The sequence below is a fragment of the Eptesicus fuscus genome, chromosome 14, assembly GCF_027574615.1.
Source record: "Eptesicus fuscus isolate TK198812 chromosome 14, DD_ASM_mEF_20220401, whole genome shotgun sequence".
In the NCBI taxonomy this organism is placed as follows: Eukaryota; Metazoa; Chordata; class Mammalia; order Chiroptera; family Vespertilionidae; genus Eptesicus; species Eptesicus fuscus.
Window position 1 is genome coordinate 27,065,114 of NC_072486.1, and position 20,124 is coordinate 27,085,237.

Genomic DNA, 20,124 nt, shown 5'->3' on the forward strand with positions numbered 1-20,124 from the left:
TGGGGGTGCGGGAAGAGACTGGACAAAAAGTGTACACCTATGGATGAGGACAGTGGGGGGGAGGTAAGGGCAGAGGGTGGGGTGGGAACCGGGTGAAGGGGAGCTATAGGGATAAAAGAGGAACAATTTTAATAATCTAAACAATAAAGATTTATTAAATTAAAAAAAAACAACTAGTCAGACAGATTCCACAGATACACTGTTATCAGCAGATGGGTGGCAGCTGGTCTCAAAGAAACCCTAATGTGGTCCCATTGTTTACATGGCCACACTATTTTGTTATACACTGGATGGTGAAATTGGAAGCATTAAATCCATGCCTTAAGGTTCAAATCTGGAACTGTGCTTTGACCATCAGAAGTTAGTCACTAGTAGAGATGACAGAAAAACATCAGAGTGAATGACTCTAATGGTAAGTTACAGTCCATCAATCTTGAGGCACTTAGGAAGAAACAAGAAAAACTTCAGCAACAGACTAAGATCCAATGGTAAAGGTTATACTAAGTATCAAACAAGGAGAAGCAAAATCAAAACATAGATAAAGGCTAATGGGGTTGAAAGCCAATGGACATTGAAAGACGAGAGAGAGAGAGAGAGAGAGAGAGAGAGAGAGAGAGAGAGAGAGAGAGAGAGAGAGAGAGAGAGAGAAGATGGCTGGGGAGCTTTGACTCTGAAAATGAAGGTTAGGATTAAATGGATAAGGCCAAGAAAACAAGCCAGGAGACACGAAACTCACAAATTTGGAGTTTATTCATTTACTTTACAAACAATTACTGAAGAAATGCTATGTGCCAAAGTGCTATGAAAAATATACATATATTTTCCATATCTACATATTTACAAATATGTGCAAGGCAAAACGATGTCCAAATGGTAAGGAAGATGGTGAAATGGATACAGGTTATTTCCTGCACTCACCTGAGATAACGGTACATGACTCACAATTTATTCATCTCTCTGCTCAAAGATCACCACCCTGTTACTCTGCTTCATTTTCTTCTTAGCACTTGTATCTGACACTATATTATGTATTTGTTTATCTGTCTCTCTGCCCCAATAAAATATAAGTTCCAAGAAGACAGGAATTACATCTTTTGCACAAACTGATGAATTCCCAGCACTACAAAAATGCCTGGCATAGAACAATTATTTCAAAAGTATTCCTTAAAAGACCAAATGATTACATTGTTTTATAAAAACATAAGTATGCACATAATACAGAGCATATAAGAAAAGTGGAAAATAATTGCTTGTTTAGGTTGATGAAGGGATAAAGGATAATTCAGGGAACCCTGGGGTTAATATAAGTGCAGAGAAACATAGTGAACAGCAAAAATCTCTGGCTACAGTAACCAACCATAAGCAAAAGATGCTCTTCTTTTAGATGCTTATGCTAGCTTAAACACTACAGAGCATCAGCCCTGTTTGGTGACCTAACCTATCTTCTTAAACATGCATTTCATCGTGTGACACAGTCAAGAATCCAGACGTCCCACTGACAGCCAACTAAAAGCATACTTGCATCTCAAGGCCATCTATAAAGTGGTCTTGAACACTCTGCAACACCACTCTTCAGTGCCCATCACAAAGACCTGCCAAACTCTGGGCTTGCTCCCACCTCAAGGCCCTTGCTCAGACTCTGAACCTTAATCTAAATGCCCTTCTTCTTTTTCCCACGCAGCCCAGGCCTGTTCATCAAAGTCTAGCACAGGTCCCACTTCCTCCTTTAGTCATCCTGACATGAAATATGCACATACACCTTTCCTCTCTTTGACCTTGTAGTGGAAGTATAGCCAATGTCATTTTCGTCTATGTGTACGAGTTTTCACTCTCCAATCAGACTATAGGAACCCTCCACTTAACTTCCTCTGAGTACTCAATGTAAGTCTTAGGCACTCATCATACACATAGACATACATTTATATGCAGTGGATTAGATGGCTAATTTCTATTTTCTATAATCCCAAAGAATTGATTCCAAATGATCACTTACCATATCAATGAGGCTCTCTTGTATTCTGTTTAAAGTTGTTCTTAGTCTACTACTACTAAGACCTAGTCCCGTTGATTCCAACTGGAAAAGAAAAGGAAAGGTTATGTTAAATAGGTGTGGAGATAATCTTGCAAATGTCATAACTTCAAATTAAGCAAAGTGAAGCATCTGATGAGTTTTCACTCAGATACTCAGCCTTCAGAGGGTTTCCAAATGCCAATTAAAAGTTCTAAAACATCAAGCAAAGAACTCAGACCTTAGCCCTTAGGGAATAAGAAACTGTTTATACATGTGCATTTATTTACAGGTCACAATACCATCTATCAATCTAATGAATTTATCAGGATAGAGTTCACCAGAATTTCTTTCCAAAAGTTACTATTTTTAGTTAAAAATCTTTATATTTTAAACACTTAAAGACAAATAGTACACTGGTTATGGTCTGAAGAAGCATACTAGTGTAGTGTTGCTAATTGATTTTTTAACACAAATTAGAAACAGCCTAAATCTTCATTCAAAAATTAATGAAATTTTTGTTATGCTCAGTAAACATTTCACAGTATAGAATTCTCTTCACTACAACAAAGCCAGAGCATTTATAAAAGTCTTCACACAAGAACATAAATGAGAATTGAGACTTGACTGTTAATAAGTGAAAAGTTGGCTCCTTGAGTGCTGATTTGATTGAATATAAATTTAATTTAAAGGTGATCATAGATACATATAGACATCTGGAAAAATGTTAAGGTATTCTATATGAGCCAATAAACTTAAAATGTTATTAATAGTGATCTATAAAATATATAGTCTCAGTAACTGATTCATAAAAATTATATGTGTGTGTGTTGCCCTAGCTGGTTTGGCTCAGTGGATAGAGCATCGGCCTGTGGACCAAAGGGTCCTGGGTTCTATTCTGGTCAAGGGCACGTACCTTGGTTGCAGGGCTCATGCATGAGGCAACCAATTGTGTTTCTCTCACACTGATGTTTCTCTCTGTCTTTCCCTCTCTCTTCCACTCTCCCTAAAATCAATGGAAAAATATCCTCAAGTAAGGATTAACAACAACAACAAAAAAATTATATGTGTGTATAAGTACACAAGCATACACACATATTATTGTTCCTTATCTCTTCCTGATATACAAGAATGAGAAATTAGTTGTATAATGGCATATAGTAAAACATGAACTAATTTTATATGGTAATTTTACAATACCTTATTTTTGCTAGATATTATAACTTCATCAATTCATTTTCTTCTTTTTTCGTTAGGTATTATATATAGTTAAATTTTTAGTGAATTTTGGTAATTGTATACAGCTTTGTAACCAGCACAATCAAGATATACCAGAAGAGTTCCCTCAGCTTTAAAAATGTCCTCAAACCTTTTGCACTTCATCACCTCCCTCATCCTCTCACCCTTACTTAACCCCTGATCTGCTTTCTGTCTTTGTAGTTTTGCCTTTTCTGAAATTCCATATAAATGGAATCATACAGCATGTAGTCTTATGTTTAGCATGCTTTTGAGATTCATCCATGTTGTAAGACTATTAGTATTTATTGCTCCTTTACTGCTTATTAGTATTCTATAATATGGACACAGCACAGTCTGTTTACTTATTCACCAGTCAATGAATATTTGGGTTCCAGTTTGGACTACTTGAATAATACCACTATGAATATTCATGTCTAGCCTTTGTGTAGACATACACTTTCAGTTCTTTTCATTTCTGGTTAATATAATATATTTTTAACTATACAAGGTACTGCCATACTGTTTTCCAAAGTGGCTGTACCATTTTGTATTTTCACAAGCAATGTATACAAATGCCAGATACTCCATGTGATGGACTGAATGTCTGTTGTTCCCCTCCACTCCCAATTCATATATTCAAGCTCTAACCCCCAATGCAATGCTACTTGGAGATGGGGCCTTTGGAAGATAATTAGATTCAGGTGAGGTGATGAGAGTGGGGCTCCCATGCTGGGGTTAGTACCATCATGAGAAGAGACACCAAGGAGCTTGGTCTCTTTCCATGGGAACACAGAGAAAAGGCCTTATGAGGATACAGTTAGGAGGCAGCTGACTTTCTGTCTGCTTATTCTATTAAGTGCTGTGTGGTATGAAAATCTCAGCTATCATTAAGTCTTTTTCATCTTCTCTTTGAAATATTTTTATTAATTGATTTGAGAGAGAGAGAGAGAGAGAGAGAGAGAGAGAGAGATATCAATTTTTGTTGTTCCACTTATTTATTCATTCATTGGTTGATTCTTGAATGTGCCCTGACCCTCCAATAGATGACTAAGCTACCCAGACAGGGACTTTCATTTTCTCTTGAATTCTGTCAATTATTGCTTCATCTGTTTGAACCTCTGTTCTTAGGCACATTCACATTTATTATCATTATGTCTTCTAGTTGAATAGTTGAATTGACCCTTAGATCATTATGAATCCCTCTATCTGTGGTAATAAATTTTGTTTTCAAATTTATTTTATCTGATCATTACTGTTTACATGGCATATCCTTACAATTCGCATGCTTTCAACCTAGGTATGTTTTTTGTTAGAAAGTATGGGCTTTGTTTTTAATCCATTCTGACCATCTCTGCCTTTTAATTTGAGTGTTTAGTCCATTAACACTTAATGTGAATATTGGTTGGGTTTACATCTACTATTATATGGTACCTCTTTTTAGTTTCTTGGTTCCTCCTTTCCTACCTTTTCTGATTGTATAATTTTTTTTTAAGTTATACTTAATTTTCTTGTTGGCAAAACAGTTAAAGTTCTTTGTATTATTTTTCATTGTTGTCCTATGGATTATAATATACATTCTTAACATTTCACAGTCCATTTACTGTTTACAATGCCCTGCATTATATATGTAAACCTTGCCATCTTATAAGTCCATATCCCTTAATACTCTATTATAGTTGTTATGTGTAATACATTTATTATGAACTCCAGAAAACAATGTTAGAATTTCAGTTTAAACAACTATATGGATTATAAAAAAGTTAAATGGAAAAATAAAAAATATTTTTTAGATTTCCCCAAGTAGTTTCTATTACCAATGCTCTTCATTCTTTTCCGAGGACCCAAATTTTCATATTGTATCATTTTCCTTCCACCTGAAAAACTTCCTTTGTAATTTCTAGTATTACGTATCTAGAAAGCCACGTCTAAAAAGCATTTCGTTCCCCAAAGTTTCCAAAGGACCCCATTTTAATGCATCTGATAGAAAAAGGATCTAGAACTTTTCTATCTGATATGACAGTGACTAGCCACATGTGGCTATCTATAATAATAAAGGCGTAATATGCTAATTAGACCAGACGACCTTCCAGACGAAGGGGCTGTGAGGGCCAAGGCTGCGAGGGCCAAGGCAGAGGCAGCCACTGAGGCTGCGAGGGCCAAGTCCCTTGCATGAATTTCGTGCATCGGGCCTCTAGTTTATATATAAAGATAAAGTAGGGAAAATTAAAAACAACTTAAATTTCAGTTCCTCAGTCACACCAGTCACATTTCAGGTACTCAATAGCCACATGTGGTTAGTGGCTACTATATTAGGCAGTGTAAATACAGAACATTCCATTAGGGCAACATTTCTCTTGGCTAGCACTAGTCTAGAGGCATAACTTCGGTGACAGAGGGAGGCTCATCAAAAAAGACGTAATGATTCTGACAATTAGCTAACATTCTAGAATATCTTTTTTCTTTAATATTTATATACTGAGCTTCCAAAATCACAGTGAGGAATTAGTACATATTTTATAGTAACATAAATTCTTCATCAACACTTTGTCTCTGATTATATTAGAATTCCTTCTAAGGAACATTTGGAGAATTAAGAACACAGGAAATTCAGATGCCATATTAAAAGATCATATCTTTTATATATTTATAATCACAGCAGAGATATGAACATTTACATGATGAATGTAGTTATCCATTAAAATTCACATTTTAAAAAGGTACAAAATAAAGTCTATTAAAAATATCATGATATGCTTATAGAACCAGTATGCTTTTGCACAGAAAACTATCAAACATCTAGGTGAACCACATAATAATTCCCAAATATCAGGTCGGTTACATGCCAAATACTGTGTTGTTCTCCATAAGAGTAGAAAAAGACAAACTCAATAAGAGCTTTGAAAACACAAAATGAAGGAGCAGAAACATTAGTTCTGTGGCAGGCAGATGGTTTAGTTCAAAAATTTTCAATTATTTTAATAAATATTTTCCATTATCTTCTGAATGTAGTAGTGCCTACTAAGGCTGTTAGCCAATATTTAAAACATCTCATTTACTATGTGGTAATTATGCACTGGGCCAGATTTGAACCAGGCAACCTGCACATTTTTCATTGCCAAAATACGTCGAGGTTAGAAACAGATGCTGTATTTTTTCTGCCAAAAATCTGAATAACATACAATATGTTTATCATATCAAAGCTTAAAATTAACATATAAATAAGGCAATTAGGCAGGCAAAAAGCCGATATCAATAATTTTGTTGGGTTTTTGATGAATAATTTTCAAAATAATGCTATTTGTGTATTTTATACAGAGGACATGAACTGATCTTTACATTGAAAAATAAATAGATTTTAAAACAATCAGAGTTTCCCCTCAAAGGTTCACTTACTGAATCATTCCGACCAAAGAAGGTATATACTGCATATAAGTAATAATCAAATAGCTGAGACATGAAATGAATGACATCAAAGGCAATTGGCTTGAGAATGTTCATCATCTGCATATATTTACCTGAAAAGAAAAAGTAGATCAAAATTAAAATCGGTTATTTATAATTATAAAGTGACAATAAAAATTATTTACTAAAATACTTTTTAAAATAAAATATATTCCACACTAGCCCCATTTCAAGTACTCAATAGTCATCTGTGGCTAGTGACTACTGTATTGGGCAGCAAGATACAGAACAGTTATATCATCTTGGAAGGTGCTATTGCACAGCACTGATATAAATAATACCTACAAAGATGTTTTACATCATTATTTTTACTGTCTGTCAAATATTCATGGGAATCCTATACTGTTTACAAATTACACTGTGCAAACATACAACACAGTTCCTCATTTCTTAGAGATGCCACTTAAAATAATTGCTTCAAAAATGTTTAGGTATAATAAAACAGAAGATAATGTATTTGAGAAAAAGTGGGTGTGTTTTTTTTAATAAGTGTATACACAACAGGAAAAGTAAAAAGGCAAGAAGAAAAAGGGAACATGGAAGGCACTTCCCATTCCCCTAAATCGTAGGCTTGTGAAATCCTATGTCAGAGGCCAGGAATATTTCTTTATCACTACATTACTCAAGAGCTGGGTACTCTCAAAATGCCAAGAACATATATTCCTCATTCCTTCCTTTGGAAGATGCCAGGATCCCATTCTCCTTCCTCTCAACATATGATATAGTTATAGAGAAAAAGTAAAACCCCAAATGTATGCATTTATAAATTTGTTAATGTATTTGAAGGGTGCCTGGGAGATGGGCTGAATCAAATAACAAATCAAAAGTCCCTAACTGTGTTTCTTTTTTATGGAAAATAATAGGGAAAGAAGCATATCTATTAAAAATGTTCTTCTACAGAAGATGTTAAAACAGGCCATTTGCTTCCTTTCCAAATAAGTAAATAATTCAAGTGCTGGCTCCACTTTATGTCACTGCTGTAAATTTTAATTGGTACTATTGAAGATGCCATGACTCAAGAGAAAACACATTAATGGCAATAGAAAAGAATGACAAATTCACTCTAATAGAAATGTCTACTATCAAAACCATGTCTTTATTACTTAGAACTCAGTACATCTGTCTTAATTTACATGAGATGATAAATAATAGTCAGATGGTCAGAAAGAGAAACACACACCACACACACATTGCAAAGTAAAAACCATTCAACTTAGATTTTATTCTTCCTCCTACTTATAAGTCTTTTGTTTCAGAGTCATCTTTGCAATTATGTCACAGACATTCTTTTATTAGTCACAACTGAAAAATATTTGAAGTATATGGTCCTAGAACATTATGGATCACTATTCAGATATTTCATTGCCTACAATCATGCAGTTTATTAAACTGTAACTATTTACACATAAAATAATAAGGCACTGTGAAGAAAAATAAAAGGAAAAGTATTACATTACATTACTTTAACCTGTAAAAGCAAAAGAGAGACGAATAGGTAGAAAGAGAAAGAATGCCAATATCTGGGTTGGGACATATCCAGAATAAAAGCTTCTTTCCATTCCTAATAATAAGATTAAGCATCTTATCTAATAAAGAGGGGATATGCAAATTGAACAGCATGCCATAACAAGATGGCTGCATCCACAGCAGAGGCAGGGATTCTGTAACACAAGATGGCTGCGCCCACAGCAGAGGCTGAGTTCCCATAATGAGCTTTAATGAGCAATCAGCAGGGACCTGAGGCTGTGCCCCCCTGTCTGGTGGGGCTTGACAGGGGACCTCAGGCCACGCCCCCTGCCCCGGCACCAGGCCAAGGGACCTCAGCCCACACCCCCCATCCGACGGGGCTTGATAGGGGTGGGGACAGCCAGGTCTGGATCTAGCCCAATGGGGGTGGGGCTGGCCGGATCTGGGTCTCGCGTGATTTTGAGGCACACGTTGGTGGGCAGGGACTTGACTCTGGTTCCCTTGGTGCACCCCAGATCTGACAGGAGAAAGACTTTCATATACATTTTACTAATTTTCTTTCATCTCTGACACTTCTATTATAGAGAAAGGGCAAATAGCAATATTAAAATATTTCCTCTAATTAATTCCCTTCTAATGTACACGAATTTCATGCACCGGGTCACTAGTTGTTAACATAATTAATCTTAAGGGAGAATATAAAAATAATTAATAGGTAAAACATTTAAATGTGCATTCAGAATGAAAACTAGATGTTCCCCACTACTCTGAAAAAACAAATTTAAACAACTATATTCATTCAATCAATCAATTCATGTAACCAACACCTTTGAAGGCTTACTATGTACTTTGGCCTTGTGATAAGACCTAAGGAATAACAGAGTCCCTGCTCTCACACCTTAAATGATTATACATGGATGGTAGCCACCAATAAGCAGATGACCAGTGTATTAAAATGCATGAGAGTGAGGACTCTGTCTTTCTAGTTCAAGAGAGCAGAGTAATGTTTGGAAGCCTGAGGAAGCTTATGTACCTCTTCATTACTGAATTTAAAGGAGAACTTTACGATGAATTAAGCCTATGTCTATGAAGAGATGAGAGTGAGGAGGTAAAGGTGGGTAGGTATGATTATCAGAAAATGAGAAATCTCAAAAATGTTTTAGACCAGGGGTTGGCAAACCTTTCCTTTAGAGACCACGGAGGAGAAAGGTTAGGCTCTGCATGCCAGAGTCTCTGTGGTAACTACTCCGCTCTGCTGCTCTCTTTTCAACTATTCGTAGCACAATAGCAGCCACAGGCAAAATGCAACAAGAGAGTGGGGTGCATTCTGATAAAACTTTATTTACAAAAATAGGCAGCCAGACGATTTGGCCTGTAGATTCTGGTTTCCCAACTGCTACACTAGATGACAGACAGTAAGTGGGGGCAGGCTGATGGAAAAAACGCAAAGACATTAATAAAACATAAGAGGACCACAGAGGGAGATATTAGCTAGGATGGTCACTGCTTGGAATCAGCAGGTACGGCAAGAGAACAGGAGCAAGAAATGGGGCTGAAAAATAATAGATTAACTGAAGGTCCACATATGGGACACACTTACCTCTCATTACCCTTTTCTGGACAATTACAATTAGAAGAAAAATACATAGAAAGAGACCAAAGAATTGCCTCCATTCTGGTGGCAAGGAGTGATGGGGTGGAGACTGCCATTTTTCATTACAAGCTCTTCTTTATTATTTAATGCTACTATGAGATGTACTGCCTTGATAAATATATAAAAGCATGGCTCTGATGTTAGTCTTCCCAGTTTAAAAATGTGGTTCAAGTGGTTCAGATGCATGCTGCCCTCCCTTTCTTCCTTTCCAATGTTCCTTATGGGCCCCAGTGAGAGGGGTGGACACTGCAAGCTTTGGGTGCACTGAAGAAGGCTCTCTGTTATATAGCCCAGATGACCAAGAAAGCCATCTCTTTCCAAATCATCAGCTGCAAGAAGTTCCTATTCCTGCCTCCAACCTTATAACCTCTTTGAACTTTGTCTGGGATCAGAATTCATGTTCCTTTGTCCCTCCACAGGCTGTGAAGCATGAAAGTTAAGAGCTTGCTGGCTTTAGGATCAGACACGCTGGACTCTACCATTTACCAGCTGTGTGACCTCAGGCAAGTTATTTATCTCTGGATTTTAATTGTTTGGTGCATAAAAAAGGGGACTGTGAAGAATTCATGAGAAAATGCATGTGAAGTATTTACAGAGCATATAATAAGGGAGCAAGAAATTTACCTATTGCTATTATTTTTAAATAATCCTATATAATAAAAGGCTAATATGCAAATTGACCGAAGAGGGAACAACCTGGTCGCTATGACGCACACTGACCACCAGGGGACAGACGCTCAATGCAGGAGCTGCCCCCTTGGTGGTCAGTGCGCTCCCACAGGAGGAGTGCTGCTCAGCCAGAAGCCGGGCTCACAGCAGGAGCCTCTCCCGCCTCTGTGGTAGCACTAAGGACTTCTCGGAGGATGTCCGCCTGCAGCCCGCTCCCTGCTAAGCCAGCAGGCAGGGGTCCCAGACTGCAAGAGGGCGCAGACATGGCTGAGAGACCCCTCCCCCTACAGTGCACAAATGTCGTGCACTGGGCCTCTAGTTATAATTATAATGAACACAATAAGGGATAAGTAAATAGTGTTACTTGAAGGGAACCTAACCTAATCTGGGGAAGAGGAAAAGCTTCCAGGGAAGCACTGTTTAAACTCTCTCATCCTAAGTCTAGACCATGAGTCCTGCATATGCATGGGGAGGATACATACAGAGGGACTGGCAAAGAACCCAACCAGTAGCAGCATGGACAAGGACCACAACCAAGAGGAAGAACAGTGGGCCTGCCTTAACCAGTTCATCAGGGGAGGAGGCACAGAGAGAGGAGTATGGTTACCACAAGAATGGTGACCTAGGGAAATTCCGTGAGCCACAACTCCTATGCAGAGGAGGGCATACAGAGATAAGGAGAAGGCAGTGGAAGTGTGTGTGTATGTGTGTAGGGGGCGAGGGGATGATTTCTCCCATCCACAGTGGACTATGACAAGAGAGGAGGAAAAACTGTTTCTCCAATATTCAAGATTTTTAAAATTAAGGTTTGTCACTCTAACATATATTGGGCACCTACAAAAGCGAAAAGCACTTGGCTGGGAGCTCTATACACTGCAAAGATACCCCAAACTCTCTTCAACTGTAAGAGCTGACAATCTGATGGGGCAAGAACAAGAACAGACTCTGAGTTGGAAAGATGTTTGTTATTCTTACTGTAGCACACTAAGTTGAAAGGTCAGCAATAGAGATAAATAGCACATAAAGGCAAACTTAAATGCTATAAATGAGGCACAAAGGAAAGGAAGGAAAAACTAGTGCAGCTCAAGCAATTTAGAAAAAATGTATTGATCAATGAAGTGACGATCAGAATAAAAAATTAACAGGTCTGTTAGCTAAGTCCCTGGCTTCCAGTTTTTATTCTGTTATTTGAATATTGTATCTTAGCCCTCACTCCATCCCCCAAATTTTCAGTATCATTTTTTTATAACATATACTGAGGGATGACACTTCTTGGATCATCCTTTCAAAATACCATGTTGTATATAAAGCTATCAATACAGAAAGTGTTTTGAAACTGTTTAAAAATATGAATTCATATACATAAGTATTTTTAGAGAAACAAATATTGGAATGTAATCTAAATTAAACAATGATAAAATTTTCCTTAAACTTCACAGGTAAAAATATTAAGTTTCTTGAAAAAACAACTTTCAATTCAATCATAAAACAAGATTTTAAAGTTTTAAAACAAACATAAAATATATTGTGGTACTTCTATATAAGATTGTACTTAGGATTTAATTGACCCTATAACTTGATCCCTAGTATTTGAAATAAGCATTTTAAAAACAATTGATACAATTACTTACATTCATAAAAAAACAAACTACCACTTAAACTGACTGTTATACAATAAAAAAGTCCCTGTAATTTAAACTCACACTGTTTACCTTTCAAATGGGACAACACAGAAAGGAACCCATGGTTCTCAAAGACTGGTCCTTATATCAGCAGCACTAATATCACCTAGAAACCTGGTAAAAATTCACGTTCTCAGGTTACATCCAAGACCTGCCAGTTTAGATATTCCAGGGTGAAGTCCAACAACCTGTGGTAACAAGCCTTCCAGGGGGATTTTGACTCTAAGATTTAAGAGTCACTGGCTTAGATCATCATAAAAAAACAACAACAAGAAAGCATGGTCTTCGTGACAGGCTTTTATCTCTTGGTTTTCAAGATCTCCTCTTTACTTCCTAATTTGTCTCCTGCCTCTACCATGATTCCCAACCTCCTTCATGGGCTTCTGCCCGGTGAGTTTATCCCCTATCAAGGTAAACTCATCTACTACCAGGGTTTAACTCAGTTTATACCAAATATGTATCCTGACCATGGTTATTCCCCTGATCTCCAAATCTATCTATCCATGTATCTATAGACTATTTCTATTTAAATGTCCCACAGGTTATCTCCAGATGTCTAAAATCGAACATAACATCAGTTCCCAACTTGGTCTCCCTCTCATCTTTCCTATTTTAGGTGTGATAGGATAACTGGCCACACAAATCTAAAATTTAAGAATGATCTGTCATCACAAATTCTCCAATCCTGTCCACTATATTTCCAAAATCTCTCAAATATGTCTCTACTGCTCCATTACAATGGCCACCGCTTTAAGCAGACTGGAGTCCTCAACATCTCTCGCCTGGGCGATTTCAACAGCTTCCCAACTAGCCTTTGACCTTCCCCAGGTTCTTCTTTATTTATATTGTGGCCAGAGTGATAAGGAAGAAGCAGGAGGAAAAAGGAAGAAGGAAGAAGGAAGAAGGAAGAAGGAAGAAGGAAGAAGGAAGAAGGAAGAAGGAAGAAGGAAGAAGGAAGAAGGAAGAAGGAAGAAGGAAGAAGGAAGAAGGAAGAAGGAAGAAGGAAGAAGGAAGAAGGAAGAAGGAAGAAGAAGAAGAAGAAGAAGAAGAAGAAGAAGAAGAAGAAGAAGAAGAAGAAGAAATAATCTGCTTGTGTTTCACCTGTTTAAAACCCTTAATAAGTTCATGTCCAGAGAACATTACATAAGCTTCATGGGACATTATATAATGCAATCTGAAATCCAGTTCTTGTCCACCTTTCCTGCCACATCTCCCCTGCTTCTGTCCCTCACTTCCCATCATGCTTCTCATATGCAGAAAACTAACCTGTATTATGTGAATACACCATGGCTGCACATGTTATTCTTTCAGTCTGTCTAGAATGCCTTTAACAGGCAATAGAATCTATTCATCTTTCAAAGCCAGGTGATGTGTGAGCTGTCCAGTGAGTTGGCCCTTTTATTTTGTATGTTATTCCCATGTTGGGCTCTTTAACTACACAGAATATGTCCTGTGCATGACTATATTCCCAACAGCTAGCAGAGTGCCTGAAACAAACTAGTAGCTCAAAAGAAAATCTATTGGATTGAAAATGAGTGAATCAATACACATGGCAGAAAAAGACTAATTTCCTTAATATAGAAATTAAACCATAATAATATCCTTATTTAAAAATGGGCAATTAATATGAACAAGTAGCTCACAAAGAGAAATGTCTTTTTAAGTATATTAAAAGATGCTTAAACTCACTCAAATTAAATATATTTTGAATGAGATGTCATTTTTCCCATCAGACTGGCGAGCACCTGAAGTTGGATGACACGGCTGAGAGACTGAGAGACGATACTCTCCTACACTGTTGGATAAACTAACAGAACCTCTGCAGTAAGTTCTTTAGTAACTTCCTTGATAAATTGAAAATGTGCACCAAAACTGAAAATGTATAAACTCTATGATCTAGTGTGAGGAAACATTTGTAGGAATTTGTCCTACAGCTGTATCTGAACAGACAAAGATATTTCAAGGATATTTTCTGTGATGGGCATTGTTTGTAGCATCAAATAACTTGAAACAAATGTTAAAAAATAAAGGACTTATCAATGGTACATCTATACAATAGAATCATAAAAAGAATGGGCTCTATGCATACTAAGACATGCAATATCTTAAGATATTTTAACTGTAACCTTCAGAAAGTTGAAGTCAAAAAAGCCAGATGAAGAACACTATATATAGTGTGATCCAATTTTTGAAACAAGCAAAAACAACAACAAAAGGAAAGGTGGCTCGACTTGTAAATGCATATTAATATTCCCCAAGGAAAACAGGAGAAACTGAGTAGTGTTCTCTGAGGAAGGAGACATGGAGGTCAGGGACTCTGTTTGTATCCTGAGGTATTTTCATTTTTAAATATTTTCATGCATCACCGTGAGAAAATAACTAATACTAATGTCCCACCTAAAAGACTGTGCTGATGAAGGTGATGGACCACTTTCCTCCCCTTTCTGTGTCCTCTCCACCATACACACACACTTTGGCCACACTCTGCCTCAAAATCCCGCAGATGTACACATCCTGGTTAAATCCTGGTGCGTGTATTTTTCCCAGCTGCTAAAGTAATAATTTTGTTGTAAGGTCTGTAGTTTTTACAGGCATGGATTCTGGCAACCTATCTCCTGCCACTCAGTCCTATTGTGCCTCCAGGACACAGACCTTGAATACCACGGCTATTTCAGAGATGCCAGATTCCCTCAAATCGCTCAGCCTCTGTCAGCAAGAAACTGTCAAGCTTTTGGATTTGTCCTCAGCACTTGGGAAACACTCCCTGAGCTTTTCTAACAGAATTAGGTACCACCTGGGGCTGGGAAGCCCCATTAACACTCTTTTGTTTAATCTCTCTTAATTATCTGCCAAATAAATACTCATTGAAAAGGACATTTTTGAATATGCCTTTAATGTTCAAAATGTGTCTCCCAACTATAATTAGTTCTTTCATCTTCCCAGCACCAAAAATTAATCTATCTTATTTACACAACTGGACTTCTGACTTTGTAAAGAGATATTACCTTTGCCAGTTTATAATCTTTAAGCACCTTGTGCAATAACTACAGGGGGTAGAATAGTGCATTTACTAGTCAGAGACCCCTTAGTGAGTGGTTCCCTTAAAATTCTGTCTTATGAATATGTACAAGCTGAAATAAAGACATCTCAGGGACAGAGAAAATGGCAGACATAAAAATCTACTGGGGAAATAATGGCAGCACCTAATGGCAGCCCTAAATGGGAAGACATGAAAGTTAAATGACCACACAAGGTATTTCCTAATTGCAACTCCAGTAAAGTTCTGGTGGTGGAGAAGGCTGGAATTGCAATGGTCAGATTCTCAGTGCACGAGTCAAGTTGTATTCAGGATTGCTCTGCTCTCCAGGGCTGACATATCAAAGGCCCAGAGGATCACAGTTTTTCTGTTTCTATAAATCAGAAAACAGTGTCCACTATGTTAATCAGCAATCCTTACATAAGAACTGGTAGCTATTGCCTTCTGAATTTAATCCCTGCAGCACATTTCTATCATCATGTTATCCTTTTCTTAGATAACGAGAATAGCAGAATGTACTCCTTCTTCATTTCCGTACACTACCAAGAACTGAGGATTTGCAGTTGTTGTTTGCATTTTACTAAATGAAACATGATTTCTCCCCTCCTCAGTTTTGTTTTAGCCTTATATTTTATTTGACTCTACTGAATATGTCTTTTACAGTAAAAAACCAACATGACACCCCCTAGTCATTTTTGAATTAGGTAAGTTAAAAATATATAAACAACCACTTAAATGTATTTGCTTGTGTTATTTCCCCCATAACATGGTTAAGCTCTTGCTCTTCTCTCCATGTTCAGATTGGTGCTATTCTCTCAGCCCGCATCTCAGAACGAAGACACACAAGGAGCAGAACTAAGATGTTTAGGAGCCAACTTAAACCTTCTGGTTGAAAGCCACTGGTGTTAGGATAGTTAGTTACTTCAACAGAACTAAGCAAAAGCTGCCTTCATTAAACTGCATCTCAAGCAGCGTGTTCAGACACTGAGAACTAGTGAGTCCAGGAGGCTCAGGAGGATGACAAGAATTTGGAATATCTGTATCAGCGAGGACCATGTAAGGGAATTGAGCACATTGATCCTGAAGAATGGACTGGGGAGGGTATGAAAAAACGGAAAAACAGTATAACTACCACCACACATGTGAAAAGTGACCACATGGAAAAGTAGGAGAAAAAATATAGACTTACTCTTTTAGCTTTTAGAGACAGAACTAAGAAAACAAAATTACAAAGAGAGATATTTTGGTTTTATCATAAAGAAGAAATTTCAATTAATTAAACCAATAGTAGAATGAGTAGTCTTGCAAAATAATAGGTTTCCAGTGACTGTGAGACATAAAACAAAGGCTAGATGGCCACTACATATTAGGGGCATTATAGAAAGAAATCCTTATTTTATGGAAATTCATAATAGACAACCTCTCAGAACCCTTCCAATTCTGATTCTATATATCCTAGGGAGTAACTCATGACTCCATATTTGGTTAGCTCTCTTTGATAAAGAAGAAATAATCATCCATAAAATAGCTTTTTAGAATCTGTCATTTTTCTTTGTCATGAAAATATATACCTTTTCTTTTCCTCTTAATTCATTATTACTTTTCCACTATTTTCCCTAAAGGAAGTGGGACTTCTAAAAACCATTCTGTCTACTTTATCCTACTCATTAATGAAATGTAGAAATTATCTTCAAGAACACAGACCATTTTAGCAGAGCTAAGTATAAACTAGGTAATAGGAAGTTTTCATCTCCATAAAAGAATACAATGAATTTTATAGAAAACCACTAAAATTCCTGACTACTATAGACGACTTAATCTGAGAAGACATCTCTATAACTTATTTGTCAAATGTGCAGACCAATTTGTGAAATTTGAAGGCTGAAATAGCATATAAAATGTTTAAATATTGACATTTAAAAAATTTCACATCATCTTCAAACCCAAATATTTTAACTATAGCATTTCTTTATGCTTTTGCCTTTTACACAATTATCAATAAAGGTCTTATGTGTAATCAGGACACTTCCTATGGTGACAATATTTGGTTTATAGAACACTGTGTCTGAAAATGCCAGAGAATCACAATTCACTCTGCCTATCTGACTGATAGATGGTGAAGATGAATGGGACAATTAGGTAAAAAATACTGTATAAATGTAAAGCTGGAACTATCATCCTCCTACATGTACCTCTACTGCACATAGAGAATTTTTCACTACATTTCAATTAATTGAGATATTTTAGAAAATGTGGAGACACAAATACTAAGTACTTAACTGAAACAAGAAAAACTAACAATATTAATATTATACTATTTGGGACAATTAAGATAAGAAAACAATGACATATGACAATCATAAATCCTTCACTGCAGTGGGCACTGAAAATATGCATAGCCCATGGACACAGACAGTGTGGTGAAGGCCTGGGGTGTGGTGGGAGCTGGGTGAAGAGGAACAGAGAGTGAAAATGGGAAACATCTATAATACTGTCAACAATATAAAATAAATCCGTAAACAATTCAAACTTTTAAAAAGGCAAGTAAAAATCATTTCGTAACAAAAGCAGACTAATGTAACTGCTATAATAATTTTCTTTAAAAAGGTGTGGCTACTTACCAACAAGTCTTATTACATTCAGTGTTGTATTTGTTAAGATGGGTGCATTTACTTTATTTAGACTGTAATCTGATTTCTTCCTGCTCTTTAGGGTTTCTCGAGAAACGCTTAATATAGAGAAACAAAAGAGTTGCAATTAGGGTTGTCAAGTGATAAGTCAGTAAGTTATCCAGCTTAGAATCTATCCTTTATTCACTAACTAGTTATTGAAAATCTTACCATGTATCAGGTGGGAATATAGAGATTATTATCTTCCTCCTTACAGAGCTTAAAATCCAGAGGGGAAAATAAATTAGTAAGCAAAATAATAAAGTACTATAATGTACTTCTTTGATTCTAAGACATTAATTACCAACCACATAGAAGCTATGTCTCTTTAAAAAGCACATGTTCTAGGGAAATTATACATCCAAATGTACCTAGCATCCTGATTTCAGATATGTAAATATGAAAAAAATACCCTCCTTAGAATCTGAAGTATAATGGTCAAGTCTGGGGTTGGGAGGTGGAGTCTAGATTTAAAGTAGAAGTGATACGGCAAGTACAAAAAAAGGGGGGGGATAACTTGTACTAAGGTCAAAGGTAAGAGAGAACAGAACATGCTCAGAGAAGCACACAGGGTTCACAAGACTAGCATAGAGAATAAGTGGGCAGATGAAGTGATAAGAAAGGAGTTGAGTCAAGGCCAGATCACCGCAGGCAATAAAGCCTAATGAGTATGAACCTTACGTTGCATGCAGAGGGTGAGCCATTGAAATTTTAACCAGGTAAAAGACATGATCAAATTTGTATATAAGAAAAAAATCTAAATTTGTATCCAAGAATGGATTAGAAGGGTGGCAAGGTTGGAGACTGGGAGCCAAGGTAAGGGGACTGCTTCAATAATCTGGCACAGAGGTGATTTCTGCATGAACTACGAGGCACAGTGAAACACAATGAATTCTGGTAAATTTAAGAGACACTTAGAAGTTGGAGTGGATAGTAACTGTTAACTGACTGACTGCAGTTAGTAGTTTACATTATTTATACTTCTCAGGCGTCAGTTAGGATAGTGTAGGAGCCTGCATAACCCTACCAAAAATGCAAGTATATACACATATACTGGCAGACACTATCTATCTTACTTGTTCATTTCCATTTAATTAGAGCTTCCCTTCTGGATACAATTTACCCCAAACATGCAACACAATAGTTGCATTTAGTTCATAATAGATCATAAATGTAGATATTTAAATATTACACATATGTGAAAACCAATGGAAATAAATTTTCCCAATTAAAATATCCACAACTACATGACTTGCTCACTTTTAAGGGATTTCAAATCAACTAAATATAACTAGGTACTCTGGCGATAAAATGTAGAGAAGGGTATACTTAAATCTGTCATTAAAAATAAAGTATATCTGTACTTATTAAATGCCTGATGGTCATGAAATTAATTCAGTTACATATCAGAATTAGTCCCACTTAACTGGGAGAAAGTGACAAAAAATATTATTTACTTCTTCAAGTTTTTAAAGAAGACAATTTATCATAAATCAAAATTCAAGTACAAAAAGGGAGCCTAACGGAAGACTCAAATAGTGAACATACATGGCATGGGAAGATAGGTGGAGACTTTTTATATTTACTAGATTGAGGCAGAAACTCCACAGACAAAAAAAAAAAAAAAAAAGACTACTTTTCTCCCAGAGGTTTTCTGATCTATGTGAAGCATAAATTGCCTCCAAAGGCAGCATTGATCGTATAAATCGAAGGTTTGTTTTTTTCTGCAAATACCATTGATCTCTAAATTAAGAGCTTGTTGATTATGTCCAATATTAAAGAAAAAAAACTACATTTTTTAGCCTTTCGAAAATCATTTTAAAAACATATTAACTTCTGTCACATGATGTTATAATCAACAGAAATTTTCAATTTTTGGTTTTTGTTTTTTCTTACCCTTTAAAGGAAATCCTATGTGTTGAATGTGCAACATAAAATGCAAAATACCATACAACCTAAGAGCAACTGTACCTTTTCACAGGAGCATCGCCTGTCTGCTCATCCACATAATCACGTTTTAGCTCCTCTGGAACATCGCTGTCACTGTCATACTCCTGATAGGCGCTTTTTTCCTGTTCATCAGATTCATACTGAAGAAAACACAGAATATTCAAAAATGAGTATGAAAAGCCAACCGTCACTGGAGTGTTTCAACATAAAAATGTATCCAATTTTATAAGAAGTAGTTATAGAAGAAAGTTCTTAATAACTTAACTTCATTTTGCCATCAAAAATCA

The 20,124-nt window shown here is 36.5% G+C and overlaps 1 protein-coding gene across 1 annotated transcript in view; it reads right to left on the bottom strand.

Annotated features, from left to right (window-relative positions):
* Positions 1-20,124, bottom strand: part of VPS50 (VPS50 subunit of EARP/GARPII complex) — a 119,208-nt gene that overhangs the window by 19,494 nt on the left and 79,590 nt on the right. The window contains exons 19-22 of the mRNA XM_008149054.3: positions 19,859-19,977; positions 17,840-17,946; positions 6,641-6,762; positions 1,994-2,074 (exon numbers count right to left, since the gene is read on the bottom strand). Coding sequence (XP_008147276.3) covers positions 1,994-2,074; positions 6,641-6,762; positions 17,840-17,946; positions 19,859-19,977 — 429 coding nt within the window. The remainder of the gene's footprint in view (positions 1-1,993; positions 2,075-6,640; positions 6,763-17,839; positions 17,947-19,858; positions 19,978-20,124) is intronic.